Raw genomic sequence first — 17,117 nt, forward strand, 5'->3', positions numbered from 1 at the left:
GAAAGTGACCATTTAGTGCTCAGCTATGGCAATTATTCTGACATAATTTTCTTTTCTATTGTGTAGATTCTGTTGAGTGTTTTACTCAGGGCAGAATAAGTGAAGAGGTTGCTTCTGAAAAAGAAATCGAATATGCTGGCCCTGTCTCTGTTGCAAGTACAGAAATGAGTACAGGTAGGATAAAGAGTAAAATCAATGTTAAATAACTTGGAATTTATTTTGGCTAATAATTTACTGTTATTACATTTAAGGACGGTGCCTACTAATAACAAAGTATTTTCGCCTGGCCGATGACTATAAAAGAAATGTAGATGTTACCAAGGGATACTAAAATTCAAAAAGGAAATTGGGGGTAGCCACGCAAATTTTCGAATAATTAGGTTTGAAATCTGGAAAAAAGTGCCGACGTGGCATTTTAAAATAAAGTAAAACTAAATACAATTTCCTTGCAAATTCCATTGGAAATTGGTTTTTCATGAACAAAATCAATATGAAATATAACAATATTTACAATAACTAACAAATAATGTCTTCGGAACTGCATGATCCACGTTTTTATTAACAAAATAATTGCGTTTGAGCCATTTTTTACTCTTGCAGCTCTCACTTGCACGGCCAGAAAATCGGCCTAATTTTTTTTCACTTAATGAAAAATTAGACATGTGCCTTATAGACTTACCACTTACATTTTATAAAATAAAAAGTAGGGGTCACCACATGTTTTTAAAAGTTATACCAGTTGTTTTCAGGTTCTATTAAATTCCTTTTTGGGGTCTGTTACATTTTTCCTATCCCCTCCCTAGCGAGTTGAATATTTGCATCTTGCGCGTGCACTACGTCATTTGTCACGGTTAGCAGTTTGCAGGTAGCGTTTTAGCGCTTAGCGATTTGTTTTTAACTGTTAATGTGAGCCATTTTCAGTGATTAGCGGTCAATGTTTAGGATATGCCCATAAACTGGATTTCGTCGCAGAGAAAACTTTCTTGATTTTAAGTCACGCGCTTGTTCGCGTAGCTGAATTCGTTATTTTGAGTGAGCAAATTAATTAAAAGCGCGCACGCTTAGTGTGATCGATGCATTGCGTGATGCGGAGAACAAGTGCGCAGTAGCAATAGGAGGCACCGTCCTTAAGCACACATTAATTATAAGAGTTTAAATTGCAAGGAACAAAAAATATGAGATATGCATAATTTGACAAGAATTTTCTTATCTACTGTAGCTTGTAACCCACAATAAATTCATATTATTATTTTGTCTTTTTTACGTCTTCTTTCATTTCTACCCTTGGTTTACACAAAATAGTCGGTAGATCTCCAAGAGATCTTTGATTTTATCCTGTTGAATTGTAATCAGCTTAATGTAATAATTTGCACTATTAAAATATGTCTTATCACTAACTTCTTTTGTATACATGTTCTTATGAGGTATTTACTATTGCATCCATATTATAGGAGAACACTTGGAAAGTGACAATTCCGAGTTGAGAAATCATTTACTTTCGGCACAAAACAGCGCATTGAAAACACAGCAACCTGATCCAGAAGTAAGCAGCAGCAGCCATGTAGAAGATAGTTATCTAATTAATCGAGCAAGGGCAGTAGGTGTGGCCTATGAATTTGCAAAGGCTGGTTCGGTTGAAACAGAGGACGATAGAAGAAAAAGACAGCGGCGAAATCAAAGGAGAGTATCAGATGAGGAGAGAAGGTTGCGGGAAGTTGTTGGCGATCTACCACCACCACCCCCTGCAGGGTCGAGTCAGTTGGAGGATAATGCTTATGTGGCTATACGTGCATTTGAAGTAGAGCAGATGACATATAAGTTCAGGTGTTGCGATATTTGCCAGGAACGACGGTTGGAAGGTAAAGGAACCGGGAATATGTGCTCTCGCTGCAGAAATGACAAGAAGGACCCGGATTGCAAAGTTTGGTCAGATAAAAACGAAATGGACCCAATGTCTGTTCCAGAGGAACTGTCTGATATGACAGATGCCGAGCAGATGCTGATTTCAAGACTAGCTCCAACTGTGCATGTACACATGTTAAAACATGGTGGTATTGCTTCAAGAGGACACTGCATTGCATTCCCTCAAGCAGTGCAAGAACCAGCAACTATTCTGCCACGTCTACCAGAAGAAGTGGATATCGTACGTGTCAGAAGGCAAGGAAAAGATGATACGCATAAGGAGTTTAGGGTTAGAAGACGACGTGTCGAGGGTGCACTCCGCTGGCTGAAGTTCAATAATCCTGCCTATGGCGATATCGAGATTAGTGACACTCGTCTGCAAAATTTACCGGCTGATGGTGAATTGCCGAACTTGAGAACAGTTGAGTTTTCAGAAACAGCAGATCACATGGATGACCAAGGCCCGGCTCCAGAACAGCTGGATGCAGGTGAAACAGATAGTGGTGATGATACGACAGTCTCTGGAGTTATTCTCCCTGAGCCTGGAGTGAATGTTCAAGCATGTGTTGAAGCAGCCATAAATGAAGTTGTGTCTGAACCTCCTGAAGCTGAAGCAGTGGAGAGGCAACAAGGCACTGAACGACCAGTGATTTCTTGGCCTTCAGTTAGTACAACTCCAGCATCGGAGTTTACCACTCCTTACTTTTTCACAATGGCCTTTCCTTGCTTATTCCCATATGGAAAGGGTGATTTTCACATCAATCGTCAAATAACATGTCCTTCACTCCATGAGTGGGCAGAGCACTTGCTGTGGTATAAAGATGGAAGGTTTGCCCGACACAAGGTATGGAAGTTTGTTGTTCACAACATGATTATGAGGAAGCGTGCCCTTGAACAGAGCAGGTACATTGTTGATCAGCAGCTAGGAGACCCGCAATTAACAGTTGCAGACCTGCAAGAGCGACTAGCAAGTGGTGATACCACATTCATTAACAAACTGCTGTATTTTGGGGCAAATCTGCGTGGTACAGCACAGTATTGGCATCAAAGACGGAGAGAGCTTCGAGCCTTGGTTGAGTTCATGGTTAATGAGAAGAAAGGATTGCCTTCATTTTTTATGACTGGTAGTTGTGCTGAGTTTTACTTTCCCCCACTTAGAAGACTATTGGAGCAGTACATTTTGCAGACCACAGGAAAAGAAGTTAACCTTGGTGAGGATAGCAGTGCCCGCTACAAGGCTGTGCAAGAGAACACCCATGTGGTGGTGAATTACTTTGACCTGCGTACCCTGTCGTACCATAATAAGGTCCTCAAGCCTGTATTTGGTGTCCATGACTATTGGTATCGTTATGAATTTGCCAAGTCCCGAGGTCAAATCCACTGGCACCAACTCAGCTGGAGAGAGGACAGACAGCCACACCAGCTGTTGCACGATGCTCGCGAAGGCGATTGTGATGAGGACGAGTGTGCTGCCATACTTAACCAATGGGCTGACGAAAACCTGGCCATGACAGCATTACACCCAGGTGGTAGTGATGAGGAAGGAAAGCCGCGGAGGGATCTCTGGCCTCCGCCTGAAGGTTCAGCTGACCCAATATCAGATGAGAGAGATCCCCTGGTAAAGATGCTAATGGATATAGGTTCAGCCCAAGATGCGATCCTTGAAGATCATTTGCTTTTGGTAAACCGAGTTGGGTTGCACAGTTGTTCCGATTACTGTTTGAGAACACCCCGTCATCCTGGGCAAGGACTGCAGGCAAATGAACGTGTTTGCCGCATGGAATTTGGAAGTGAGTTTCACCCAGGAAAGAAACTCCGCAACGCACCAGAAATTGTTAACGATCACAATGGAGCACCTCGCCTTGAGATGCCACGTGACCATCAACGTGTAGTTCAGCATTCCCGTTATCAGTTGCAGTCATGGAGAGCAAATGGTGACATAAGCTTGATTCTTTTGAATTCTTCCCCAGATAATCCCAGCACAGATGATATCATAGCTATAATTGACTATGTTTGTGGTTATGCCTGCAAGGACAGTGAACCTACCGGTGCAACTGCTGATCTATTTGAAGACATGGTAAATGCTGTGGATTCAAGTGATGCAGGCCAGGTGTCTGGAAAATCAATTTGTGCCAAGATGCTTATAAAGACCGTCGGAAGAAGAGATATTAGTGGACCCGAGGCATCATTTGAGCTCAGTGGACTAGCACTTTGGCGGTGCAGCCGTAGGTTTTCCTATTTGTCAATGACAGGGTCAAGGCGTCTTGAACGTGATGGTGAGACTGCCACACGCAGTACCCCTTTGGACAAGTACCTTGCACGATCTAATGAAGAGCATTGCTCCTGGTACCAGTTTGCATCCCGAGATGGCAACGTTCCGGTGGTCAGTGGGGGCTCTACACATGCTTCATGGCCATTGAATGAGGACTACTGTAGAACGATGCTTCTGTTGCACTGGCCAAACTGGTTTGAAATCCAAGAAGTAAAGGGAGATGCTGAATCTTGGGTTGATCGGTTTAAGGACTTTGTTGTTACTGATGAGTGCCCACTGTTTGTGAAGGCCCAAGTCTCTAAGGCACAGCGTTATGCTGAGCATCCGCAAGAGCCGGTATTTGAAGATGATGTGGATGATAATGCTGATGAAGCAGCAGAACAACCAGACTGGGTTGATGTGTATGCTGGCCAAAACCAGAGATATGAGGGAGTTGAGAAGGACTTTGATTATGATGATGGTGGAGAGCAGTACGACTGGAGCAGTATTGCCATTAATCTTCCTGAGGGCAAAGACCCTAGAAAGTGGCTGGAAGAGACCATCAAAGAAGACGAGGAACAGGAAACAGAAGTTGTGGACCTTGAATTACCAGATGTATCTCCTCTATCCTTAAATGACAATCAGAGAGCTATAGTCAGTCTGATTTTGCATACTCTCTACAACCTGATAGAGAACCCGCAAGAACACCATCCCTTGCGACTTGTCGTCGCCGGTACTGCAGGTACAGGGAAGTCATATGTCATCAAGTGCCTGCAGAAGCTAGTAAGGCAAGTGTTTGGAAGCAACGATGCCATACAGGTCATTACTCCTACTGGAAATTCTGCCTATCTTGTTCAAGGCACGACTGCACATAGCTTTTTGAGAATCCCAACAGGGGCAAGGTCTTCTAATGAGCTGACTGTGCCTTCAGGTTCCGTGCTGCAGCAAATCCAGGATAGGTGCGAAAATCTTAAAGTTCTGGTCGGCGATGAGCGATCGATGTTTGGTCGCACCACAATGGGCTGGATGGAACAGCATACACGCTATGCAATCAATAGAGGGGCCAATTCAGAGGAGCTGTGGGGAGGCATCCCTGTAGTAGTGCTGATGGGAGACGATGTGCAGCTACCTCCTGTGTGTGACACTCCCGTCTACATTGAACATAATCGCAGTGCACCATCTAACCATGGTCGACTGGTGTGGACAAGTTTTGACAGCGCTGTAGAGCTAACTCAGATTGTCCGTCAAACTGAATCTGAACAGCAGCTAAGAGATGTGTTGATGTCCATGCGAACCTACTCTACGACACACGAGCAAGTGCGTTGGCTGCAGCAGTTTCAGTGGCACAATCTGCGTATGAGCCATGGTCCTGAACTTCTACATAGGATGGATGAGCAAGGGCTGTATGTTTTTCCAACGCATCGTTTGGAATGGGAACGCAATAAAGCCAAGCTGCTTCAGTTGAACAGAGAGCCAAACCATCCAGTTGCAAAGATCAAGTCAGTTGACAATGGCAGGCATGCTCAGAAGGCTGACAGCAATAAGGCAGGAGGTTTGCTACCTCTGCTCTATCTTTGCCGTGACAGTAAGGTCATGCTTACGGTAAACCTGAAGGCTGCATGGGGTTTGTACAATGGAGCTGTTGGCACAGTAGTAGACATTGTCTACAAAGATGGTTGCAGGCCTACTGATGATCCTCCACCATTACCCGATGTTGTGTTTGTACGTTTTGCAGGTTATAAGGGTCCGGCTTACATTGACGAAGATCCCACACTTGTGCCAATTGTACCTGTAAACCGCTCTACGGATTGTGCATGTAGGTGCAAGCGTTCTCAGGTTCCATTAAGGCTGTCATGGGGAACTACTATCCACAAGTGCCAGGGTTTGACTGTAGGCAGTGGGGAGGCCTTCAGGTATGTTGTCATTCACCCTGGAAAGCATGACTTTGAAGCTAAGAATCCAGGAGCTCTCTTCGTGGCACTGTCAAGAGCGAAATCTGCAGGTGGAGAAGGCGTGGATCCTGATTTTGCCTTTCACGAAGATGTCCTGCTGAATGATGATAGGTTGAAGCCTGTTAACACTCCCACTACCCGTGCTAGAGCAGTGGAAATGGCAAGACTGCATGCCTTAGCCAGTGAATGCCAGCAGCGAGAGGGCTTAGCACCAGCATATGAAGAGGATACCTTTCTCAGGCTGGTGGAGTGGGCACAGTCTCAAAGTCATTGAGGTATTTCTGATCTACATCACTGCATGTTGAGCAGAGACTCTAAAGGTATGGTGATGTTATTCATCTGTGTGCTTATTATATACTATTCCACAGTGAGCTACAGTTGTAGTGTACAGCTGTAGTTGTGGTCCTGTGAATGTCATGTGGTAAGGTGATCTAAGGCTCATGGCCATAGCAACATATGAGAGTTGGCTATAAATTTGGAGTCCTTGATTTTTGAGTACAGTAAAAACTTGCAAGTAAAACAAAACATTAGGTTAAAATTTGGAAATGGGTTCTTATTTTCTAAAATAGCCTGAGATTAAAACTGTTTACTTTCAAGAAAATAAGGTTACTGCAGTTAACATTTTACATGTACATCCTCTTTGGAAACACTCAGGAGTCTCATGACTCCAGTTGCAATGAAAGTGCCAATGTTGAATTTCTTAAACTGACTCAATCACATAGTTATGAAAATAAGGCAACAACAGTTCACATTATTTTTTCTTCACAAATTCAGAAAATGAAGAACCTGTCATGAACTGCAAAAGTCACAATTTCTGCTATTTACTTCCAATTTCGTAAGAACCTGTTTCGGCTAACTTGGGAAAATGCAGGTTTTTACTCACATGTTTTTACTGTATGTCAAATGTACTTGATATGTGGCGAAAGCTATGTCATGTGGACACATGCATTGAGCAGGGAGGCTGCTTTGAAGGTATGAGCTCTGTTGTACGAGGGTTATGAGGGCCAAATCCAAGTGTAACAATTATTTTTTTGAATGAAATATTAAGCAGCTGAAATTATGGCAGCTACCAGTCAATTATAAACTGAAATTATAACTGCCACACAGCATTTTAGACCATAATTTTCATATCTTATAAGAAAAATAGTATTGTGTAACATGTTTGTTGTTTCAACTTTTTTTGCTATGAAACTACAAATGTCTTGTTAATGTTTTTTTTTTATTAATTAAGAGCAATGTACATGTAAAAGGAATAGAAAATTGGCTGACAACAGTAATTAAACATTCATTGTCATAAATCAATGTTAAACATGAAATGAAAATAATGTGGATAACATCAAATTTAAATTTTGTCATTTATCTATCTATCTGAATGGAAATTGTTAATGAAAATCATCACTGACAGCTGCAAAAACTAAAATAAATTTGGTGTTTAAAAGCATACACATTCTTATTTACTCATGGGCAAAAAACAACTCAATTCACATAGCCTTCAACACCCTCGTACACTGACGAGCAGATAAGTGAGAGATGTATATGCTAGTCAGCTACCTTTGGTAATGGCGCAGCATATGGCAGCTACCTGAGTCAATTGTAAACAGATGTGGGTGCTGACATGCAGCCCTTGTGATTCAACCAGAGCAGATGGCAGCTAGCAAAGAGATGGCTCTGAAATGCTGGGTAATCCATCACCGTGACCATGAAATTCACAAAATACGTAAAGAAATCATTATTTTCTTTTCTAATCGCGTGGTCGCAATACTATTTCTACAAGAACCAAAAATCTAATTTAAACACATTTTTAATGTTTACAGTACTTTGCATACTTTGTTTACTGTCCAAGTGTTTGTTGATTGTTTATGTCATGCATGTGGGAACTTAAACGTTAAAAGTAGCAACAGCACCTTGTTAATACCCAATAAATTCTTATAATATCACTATTTTTTTTTCAATAACAATTGCTCGCAAAATTCATGTTTCCGACAATCGTTTTTTATTAAACACTGACAATATATAAATTCTAAAGATAGAAAGCTACTACTTAATTAAAAACAACTCATAAAAAATTATGTATTGGAATTATGCGCGGTAGGGATGTACAATGCAATACTGGGGAATGACTGTAAAGAGTTATTACTACAGGGAGTCTTATGTATTTTGTGAATTTTTTTGGAGTGATATTGAGAGAATTTACCAGACAGCATGAGCCATTGGTACTGTTTGCCAGTTCTGTCATTTTAATTTGACATTGAGCGATGGCGATAGATACACTTGCAACTGAGGCCAGCTCTGTATTACACCGAGCAAATGGCTTCACCCGTGGCCGATGCCAGTTCCCCTGTGTGAGATTACAGGGTGGTGTAAATGGGGTTGACTGTAATCAAAGCCAGATATCTGATTAAATGTATGACAAGCTATAATTCACTAAAAGGCTTTGAAGGGAACTTGACTTTTTATTCTTTACTTTTTTTTACGGTCACAATTTTAAAGGGCTTCAAGGATAAACAATATTTTTTATCTAGTTAAAAAATTCAGTATAATTGAAAATTTCACTGTGCCGAACTTAAATTGCTTCATAGCTAGTTCAAGTCAGTAAATTTACAGTCTGTTCCCTGTGATCCTTACGTATGCTTTACTGACAAATTATAGACATACCCCATTTACACCTGTAATGGAGCGATGGCAGCCACCAGTACATTGCTATGCAGATGCCCGCTCTGGTTTGAGCAAGTGTTGAACAAGAATGATGATTCTGAAATGTTGGATATCCATAAAATTCAGAAAAAAGGTGATAATAATATGTTATGCACTAGTGGTAGAGTTTGATTCACTTTTGTTTTATTATATTAATATTGCAAAATGACAACCTTTTATAAATAAATTTGTTATTCAACAAATGCACGTGCTGGTAATAAACATGGTCAACATTTTACTATATTTTACAATACATCTTTTAAAATTTGTCCAAAGTAACACAAAGCGCTGCCTTAAAAAAGTTTTCTTTGCTGCAAAATGTCTCCCATTAACTAATATTATTGTTGAATAAGGACACAATAATTCTGCTCCATCATTAGAAATATCATGTCATTTTTAATTAGTCAAATTGGCCTTCAGCTTTGTCAGCTAATTATTACTGTAAATATTACAGCTATAAAATAATTCATTTTAGTATAAAGGTACATTTTTATTTTGTCAAAGTTTACCAAACTACACACTCACTTTTTGTCATTTGATAAGGCCTCTGGCCTAGATGAATGTTTGATGCCTGTAGTAGTTTTCTGAATTTTATGGATGACACACATTCAGTAGTGGCTGAGAAGGGGCCCCAGGCCCCCACATTATTTTAAGGCCAAACCGAGGCCTGAAGGGCTGAGAAAAAAAATTGTTTTCAAGAGCGGGCCCTCATTTACCTTTAAGTCTGGATCTGCAACTGAGACAAGAGAGTATGTGCCAGCCACAGGGAGCCAACTAGCTCATTTGAATGAGTCATATTGAGGAAAAAATGAAACAACCTACCTTACTTAAAGAGTAATTGAGTAAAATATGTAAGAAACAGTACTAGTGGCCCTCTTATAAATAATTTTGAAAAATGAACAAGCTTAAAACAATCATTGTAAGTTATAGTTTCTTAAAGTACAATAAAAACTTAAATGTTAATTTATTTTGATAAAATAAACAAAGCAATGTGGATAATGGAAGCCAAATAAGAAGATAGTGATCAAGTGAATACTTTAACTGTCTATAAAATGTTAAAATTTACTTCAAAACTCTCATTGAAATCATTTCACTAAGTCTACTTCCCAATTAAGTTACAAGTTATAGTACCCAGAATTCAAATTTTGGGTTTAATTCTACAACTATATCAACCACAAAATGGAGCATAGGAGAGATGTTTGGAGCCATAATAATTTTGAAGGTAAGATTTGTTTTATTTTAGAAAGGCTAAAAATAGATTTTGTATAATGTAAGCATAAAGGAAACAACAGTTCAAAGAGTCTAGTTAAACATTATTGGAGAAGTGTTTGGATGTTTAATCTATTAAAAAAATTTAAAAAAAAAAACATTTAGAATGGCAAGGGTGTGCAAAGTGATCAGAAAAATTAACATATACATCCACATCTAGTCAGTGTCTTAACAGAAGAGGAGAATGTGGCCAAAGTTTCGTTTTTACAATGTGAGTAGAGCCGAATTTACTGAGTTGTCTTGCAAATTGCAATGTTTCACAAATTTCCCAATTATTTTCATGAGGTCTGGCGATGGTAACTTCTGACAGACGACTAATGTTCCAAAAAGTAGCGACAGCACTTAAAATGAAGTTCTGGTAGGCAATAATCCTTGCGAAATTAGAACAAGTGAAAAGGCCTCAGTAGAATGACAACACCTGACATTTAAATCAGTTTTCTGGCGGTGTTCTGACATGAGTAATGGCAACAAAACATTTAATTTAAATATTTGACATTGTAATTTTCATTTTGTATCATAGAAATATTGGTTCTTGTTATCTGCAAGAGAAAAAAATTGATATGCCGGTATTATACAGTAAAAGGTTTTCAGCTGACGGGACAATGGCTGAAGAAAAGTAAAAAGTAAGTACAGACAATTCAATAACAATGTGTCTTAAAGATTGTACTGTATCATTATATTATACCATAGAAAAAATACAGCATTCTGAATACTGGAAAGCTGTTGTATATTTAACGGTATTCAACTGAACCTTCCCATCTTGTGCTGGCATCTTATTCTCAACGAAATTTTGTAAGCGTATTTTCTGTGGCATGGTATAAAAGTATACAACACTTTCTCATGGTACATGTATATAACTATGGACACTCACCTAAAGTGAAACCCAGAAAATACAAGTGACCTGTGGGATATTCCATACCATCCGTACTAAGGGCAACTAGATTTTGAACATCTCCATACCCATCATGTGTAGGGTCACTGGATTATTTTTTTTTCCGGGGGGGGGGGGGGAGGAGGGAGGATCAGTTCAGAGATTCCTAAAGGAAATGTCATGTTTTACATTATTTCAGCCCTAACACAACTGTGGAGTATGCAGATAAAAGTCACGAATGCAAAGACATGTACCAATGATTTTGATTGGCACCGCTAAACACAGGTACAATAGATTAAAAATAGTACTTGCGATAATATATATACACTGTATATACATTTTTTTGCTCTCATTTAACTTTTTTTCCAGTTATGATTAACACCAGTTATAGTCATAGTCAGAAAGACAGATAAATAAGGCAGACAGCTGCAAGACATTAATTATTATTTTTCAATAATTTTGTCGAAACAAGTAATGGCCAATAAATGGTAGCTCACCATGTCTGTAATATTTATGAACTTTACCCCATAAAAAAGTTTAAGACTGACTAACTATTAATTATAATGTCATACAGGTGAAGATTTTGATTGATGATTGATCTTGAATGGATCCGGAAGCAGGCCTAGGTAGTGTTATTGTTTCTTATTGGTTCGATAGGGTACAGTCAATACCATAAAGTTCCCTGTTTAAGCCACACCGGAAATAAGCCGGACCCCTATTTTGAAGCTCCGTTTTCGAAAACAAACACTTAAGTTTGAACTTCAAGTGAAAAAAGAAGGAAATAATCAAACAAATAAGGACAAACAAGCACGGTTTCAAAACTAGATACGGCAGTTGTTGCAATGTTTAATATGAATATTTAACTCTGATAAAAGCAAAAATTCATTTGTCGTACCTCCTTTTTAGTTTTAGTACACAATATCTTTGACTTGGATGGTCTCATTTTTAAAGATTAACAGTTCTAAACAAGATATATATGAAACTGTACAAATCAATCCGCGAATGATGACTGCTTAGTAGCCAAGCTTAAAATAGAGAGAGGAGTCTGGGCTTCAGAAAACAGCTCATCCTCGTACCCAGGGTCTTCGTTCCCTTTGACCAGCGGTCAGGAAACGTTTCTTCAAGCCTGCGCAGAAGGGACGAAGACTCGAGGTAGGAGAATGTCTTGCTCTCAGAAAAAACAACGTTTTCAAGGGGTTTGGAAACTGTTACCCGCAACAGTATAAAAAATCCATGCAGAATAGGAGATTGGCGTGATGGTGAATACAAATGCGAAGCGGTCGGCCATCGGCCCTTTGAGTACTTGCGATAATCTTGGTATTTTCTCGCACGCGGCGAAAGGATATGCATTGAAGCGACCGGCCACAGGGCCACTTATTTGCATGTCATTGAATAAGAATAGCCTCTATTGTGTTATGCCTTGTTCCGTAAAGAGTGCCGACACGGTGGACCGAAGTGGCCCTGCATTCTGTAGTTGCTCCTATTTAGTGACCAGTTTTGTTTTTGATTACTGCAGGCATGAATACATATGTGGCAGTACACAAATACTCAGTGGTGATTACTGCAGATATGAAGGCATATGACAGTGGACATACTCAATGGTGAGTGTGTGAATTATTTGAGGCAGGCGGGGTCCTAAAGAAAATGTGTAGTGATGCATTCTCAATTAAAATTAAGGGACAAATTTAATCATTATAATTATGTCTTTTTCATAGCCATAGCTCTTTAAAACACTTTTCAAGATGCTATTGAAACTTCCTCAGTTACGTTATAGAACAATAATTTGATCTCCATTTGTTGACTTTTTCAGGGCTAAGACAATTGTGGATTGTATGCAGATCAGAGAAATTTCTTTATGATTACTGCAGAGCGTTATGGAAATATTGACCGTGGAAACAATATATGGTGAGTGTTTGAATGATGCAATATCTTTATAACTTCTTTTCCAGTTATTAAGTGACCAACTTTTTTTTATTACTGCAGGCATGAATACACATGGCAGTGGACATACTAAATGGTGATTGTTTGAATGATGACAGGGGGGATCTTAAAGAAACTGTTTAATGATACATTCTCAATTAAACTTAAGGGAGAAATTTAATCATTATAATGTCTTTTTCAGGTCTAACACAATCGTATGAAGATCAGTCACAAAATAATGCACAGACGTTTCCTGATCCTTCTTTTTGATTGCTTCAGGTATGAATGCATATAGCAGTGGACAAACACTCAATGGTGAATGTTTTTGGATCAGATATTTTTATAACTTCTTGTCCAGTGATTAACTGTTAATTTTCTTTTTGATTTTTTGTAGGTGTCAATACATATGGCAGTACAGAAATACTCAGATTACTGACTAGGTATGAAGGCATATGACAGTGGACATACTCAATGGTGAGTGTGTGAATTATTTGAGGCAGGCAGGGTCCTAAAGAAAATGTGTTGTGATGCATTCTCAATTAAACTTAAGGGACAAATTTAATCATTATTATTATGTCTTTTTCATAGCCATAGCTCTTTAAAACACTTTTCAAGATGCTATTGAAACTTCCTCAGTTACGTTATAGAACAATAATTTGATCTACACTTGTTAACTTTTTCAGGGCTAACAAAATTGTGGATTGTATGCAGATCAGAGCAATTTCTTTACTTATTACTGCAGAGCGTTTTGGAAATAATGACCGTGGAGACAATATATGGTGAGTGTTTGAATGATGCAATATCTTTATAACTTCTTTTTCAGTTATTAAGTGACCAACTTTTTTTTATTACTGCAGGCATGAATACATATGGCAGTGGACATACTAAATGGTGATTGTTTGAATGATGACAGGGGGATCCTAAAGAAACTGTTTAATGATACATTCTCAATTAAACTTAAGGGAGAAACTTAAGGGAAGAAAAGGGGCTTCACTATGACAGGAAACTTTGCCTCTACATTGACCCAATGACAATTAATTGGCAGTTGGAACTGTCAGTACAATTTTAATGGTTTTGATAATCAAAGCACAACGTAAATTGAGCAGGGGCTCTGATTGCTTAATAATTATTTAGAAACTACAGTAAGGGACCTTGAAGTTCTGGCATAAAAGAAATGTTTACTTATTGAGTTACAAATCCACTTCAAGGTTTGCCTTGCACATGATTGCTTATTTCGTTCTTACAGTAGCAACTGTCGTGTGGCCTCCCACACAGTTGCCCTTAGGGGTCGTCCTGTTTTACTCCTCCTCACGAACACCTGCTTAACCGAGGCCAACATTCCTTTCCCCAGTTAATTCCCCTGGACGATTCTCAAGCTTGAATGTTGTGTTAAAAGGCTAGCTTTGTATTATTGACATCAAATGTTTTGATTGTTCTGCGATTTTAGGGTTGCAATATATTTGCTTTGAGAAAACGCCTTTAAAAAGATAAATGAAGTACGTACCAAATATATGTTCTCAAATGGCAAAACCCCAACATAGCCAACAAATTGGTGAAACTGTCAGACAGCAAAGGACAAGGTCGATTAGCAAGTAATTAAACAAAGCCAGCAAATTGGAAATTTTTTTTTCATCTGAATGAATTTAAGTGAAACATTCTGCACACAGTGCTAACAGCTCTGACCAATTATTTTGGTCTTTTTTGAAAGAGCATCTTGCGGTAAGGTCAACTTTCCTGATTTTGGTAAATCTGATTGGCTTAGCAGAGGAAAGGCATATCAGTTAAGCAGGTGTTCGTGGTGAGGAGTGAAACACGATCGCCCATAAGAACAACATTTACTGTGTGGGTGAGGCTATACCAACCACTCCTGTAATGCACGTTGTGCCATTTAGTATTATTTTTTAAATGTTAGCTACAGTTCAAGCCACTTTCCACTTGATTATAAAAACTGATGAACAATGTAATACAACTAATACAATATGTTTATTGATCATAGGAATAAGGATCAAGGATTTTCAAGAAAGCACTAAATACAAGCATGTCTTGTCAACCTAGTTAACAAGTGTATTTTATCATATATAAAATTCTGGATTACAACAATGGTGAGTTTTAATGATTTATTAATGCAAATGATAATTATTATTAACATATAATTCTACTTTCCCCAATACTGAAACTGTTTATATGTTTAGCAAGTGTTAAATAAATATGATATTCTTGGCTTTTGAAATGATGATTAAAATTGTTTGCTTTTCTTTTATTTACAGACATTGATAAAATGTTCTACCAAGTTAAAAACTAAACTTTTGAAGGCGACTTAAGTAGTAATTACAGACAAAGTTGGATGTCTACTCACTTTTAGTTTTAGAACCTCTTTAACTAAGGACATTTGTTTATTGTTTTAATTTATATTATTCAGTGAAATATAAATTATTCCCTCAATTAAGATGCTAATGTGATGCCATTTGGCAGAAACGACAAAGTGTCACTAAGTACAATGCCTGTGCTAAGCTTCATACTGGTTTGCTTGTGGTATGCTTTATCTCTGGTTTGCTTTTGATCAGCATTTATTTGTTGCTCAGGGCAATATATTGTCACCATCCCGTCATTCTGCCAGATAGTACTCCAAAATAACTGCTTAATTTTAGTGTTTCAAAAGAATTATTCGGGTAAAGTTAGTAACAGTTACTGTAGATTGCAAATATTGCAGCCATTAGTATTAATAAGACGCAGTAGCAAGTATAATTAACCAACTCGAAAGATAGTTACCCAAACCCTAAATTCTTTTTGTTGGCACGTTTTGAAAAATGAAATCCAAAGGCCTGACTTTTTTTGTCAGCACATTTGAAGTGAAATCTAAATCATAACTGGATGTTGCAATGGTATGGATCTATGAAACAATAACTTTATTTCTAGGCAATTAATTTGACTATTAATGACTATATGAAAGAGTGGAATATAAAAGGATACATTAGTTATTAAGATCTTGACAAAAAATACAAAAATTAAAAAAGAAAAAAACACAATACTCATGTATCGACTAATAAAGGAACAAACCATCATGCAAATTTACAATCAGGTTATCCATGTCCACCTCCAATTAGGTACACCTAACTTTCATCGAAATATAATTTTACAGTAATAAGGATTAATTTTCGCATGTAAGTCTCATTAATAGCAGTTTAATAATGAGGTAAAAGAATACTCCTGGATTAGAGACTGGAGACAACAGACAAGGAAGAAGCAGAACACATAAACAGTTGTTGTACAACTCAACGCTGACTTTGATTGCACTTATTCCACTTGACAACAGCTTGCAATTCATCTCATTTTAAGGCATCATCTCAAATTACAGACCGCAGCCGAAACTTTGTGCTTGCACCACACTATTCTTAAATGATCAAGATGTCTGCTAGCCTGATTTGGTTGTCAGTATCTGGCCACAGTAATGATATAGTCTTGATACAGTGAGGACAAGAAATGGAAAGCTACTTAATGGAATTCCAACTACATCTATTACTGCAAACAGTAATAAAAATGTCTCTGACTATTGCTCAAGGTACAAGGGGCAATAAATCACCTTCATTTATGTGATGTTTTTGAAACAAAGAATTTACTAAAGCTTGACGTTTGGATGAGCGGTTATCTCAAAGAAAGCTATCTTTTATGATGACTGTATGCTACATGTCTTAACAAGATGTTCAGGGAAGCCTTTACTGTGAAGCACTGCAACATATGATATTGACAATCACGTACAATGCATGAACACATTTTGGCAAAGGACTAGATTATTTGGATGAAACTTTTCCAGATCCTGGAAATTTAGGATGGTTCTTGCTCTACTCAAAGACAATTTAATACGGAGCGATTCTTCATCTACATAATGCCATTTTAAAGAAACAAATCTCTGATGAACAATTAAGTAGCCAAAGCTTATGATGCCATGTACCCAACAGATGTTATATTATATAACATTTTTGTTAAGGCTAAAGACAATAGACAAAAAAGAAAACAGAAAGAAATAGTTGATACCTGGAGATACACATACAGAAACATTACTAACATAATTTAATATAATTTGATTACATCTTTTAGTCAACATACAGTCATGTATAACATGTCTGTTAAAAAAAATAACATGATTAACTTGGGCACACTTAAAACCTATTTTTGTAGAGGTGGACATACGTCAAAGTTTACTATTAATTGTCATAGTCTATAAGATTCGAACTTTGGCCGGACACCGTACCTCACCGAT

General features: G+C 38.1%; 1 protein-coding gene across 8 annotated transcripts in view; it reads left to right on the forward strand.

Annotated features, from left to right (window-relative positions):
• The window catches only part of LOC144650540 (uncharacterized), a 32,698-nt gene that overhangs the window by 6,559 nt on the left and 9,022 nt on the right, over positions 1-17,117 (forward strand). The window contains exons 4-17 of one of the 8 annotated variants that reach the window (XM_078510231.1): positions 67-174; positions 1,452-10,021; positions 10,589-10,691; positions 11,139-11,224; positions 11,514-11,565; positions 12,456-12,540; positions 12,750-12,844; positions 12,923-12,956; positions 13,062-13,138; positions 13,254-13,333; positions 13,543-13,638; positions 13,717-13,750; positions 14,856-14,961; positions 15,127-17,066. In XM_078510231.1, the coding sequence (XP_078366357.1) occupies positions 67-174; positions 1,452-6,379 (5,036 nt within the window). In that variant the 3' untranslated portion in view covers positions 6,380-10,021; positions 10,589-10,691; positions 11,139-11,224; ... (8 more) ...; positions 14,856-14,961; positions 15,127-17,066. Of the gene's footprint in view, positions 1-66; positions 175-1,451; positions 10,692-11,138; positions 11,225-11,513; positions 11,566-12,455; positions 12,541-12,749; positions 12,845-12,922; positions 12,957-13,061; positions 13,139-13,253; positions 13,334-13,542; positions 13,639-13,716; positions 13,751-14,855; positions 14,962-15,126; positions 17,067-17,117 lie in introns of those variants that run through there. The other 7 variants (XM_078510228.1, XM_078510232.1, XM_078510235.1 and 4 more) reach the window with 7 other exon arrangements.

Source organism: Oculina patagonica, chromosome 4 (genome assembly GCF_052425735.1).
Source record: "Oculina patagonica isolate OP01 chromosome 4, crgOcupat, whole genome shotgun sequence".
NCBI lineage: Eukaryota > Metazoa > Cnidaria > Anthozoa > Scleractinia > Oculinidae > Oculina > Oculina patagonica.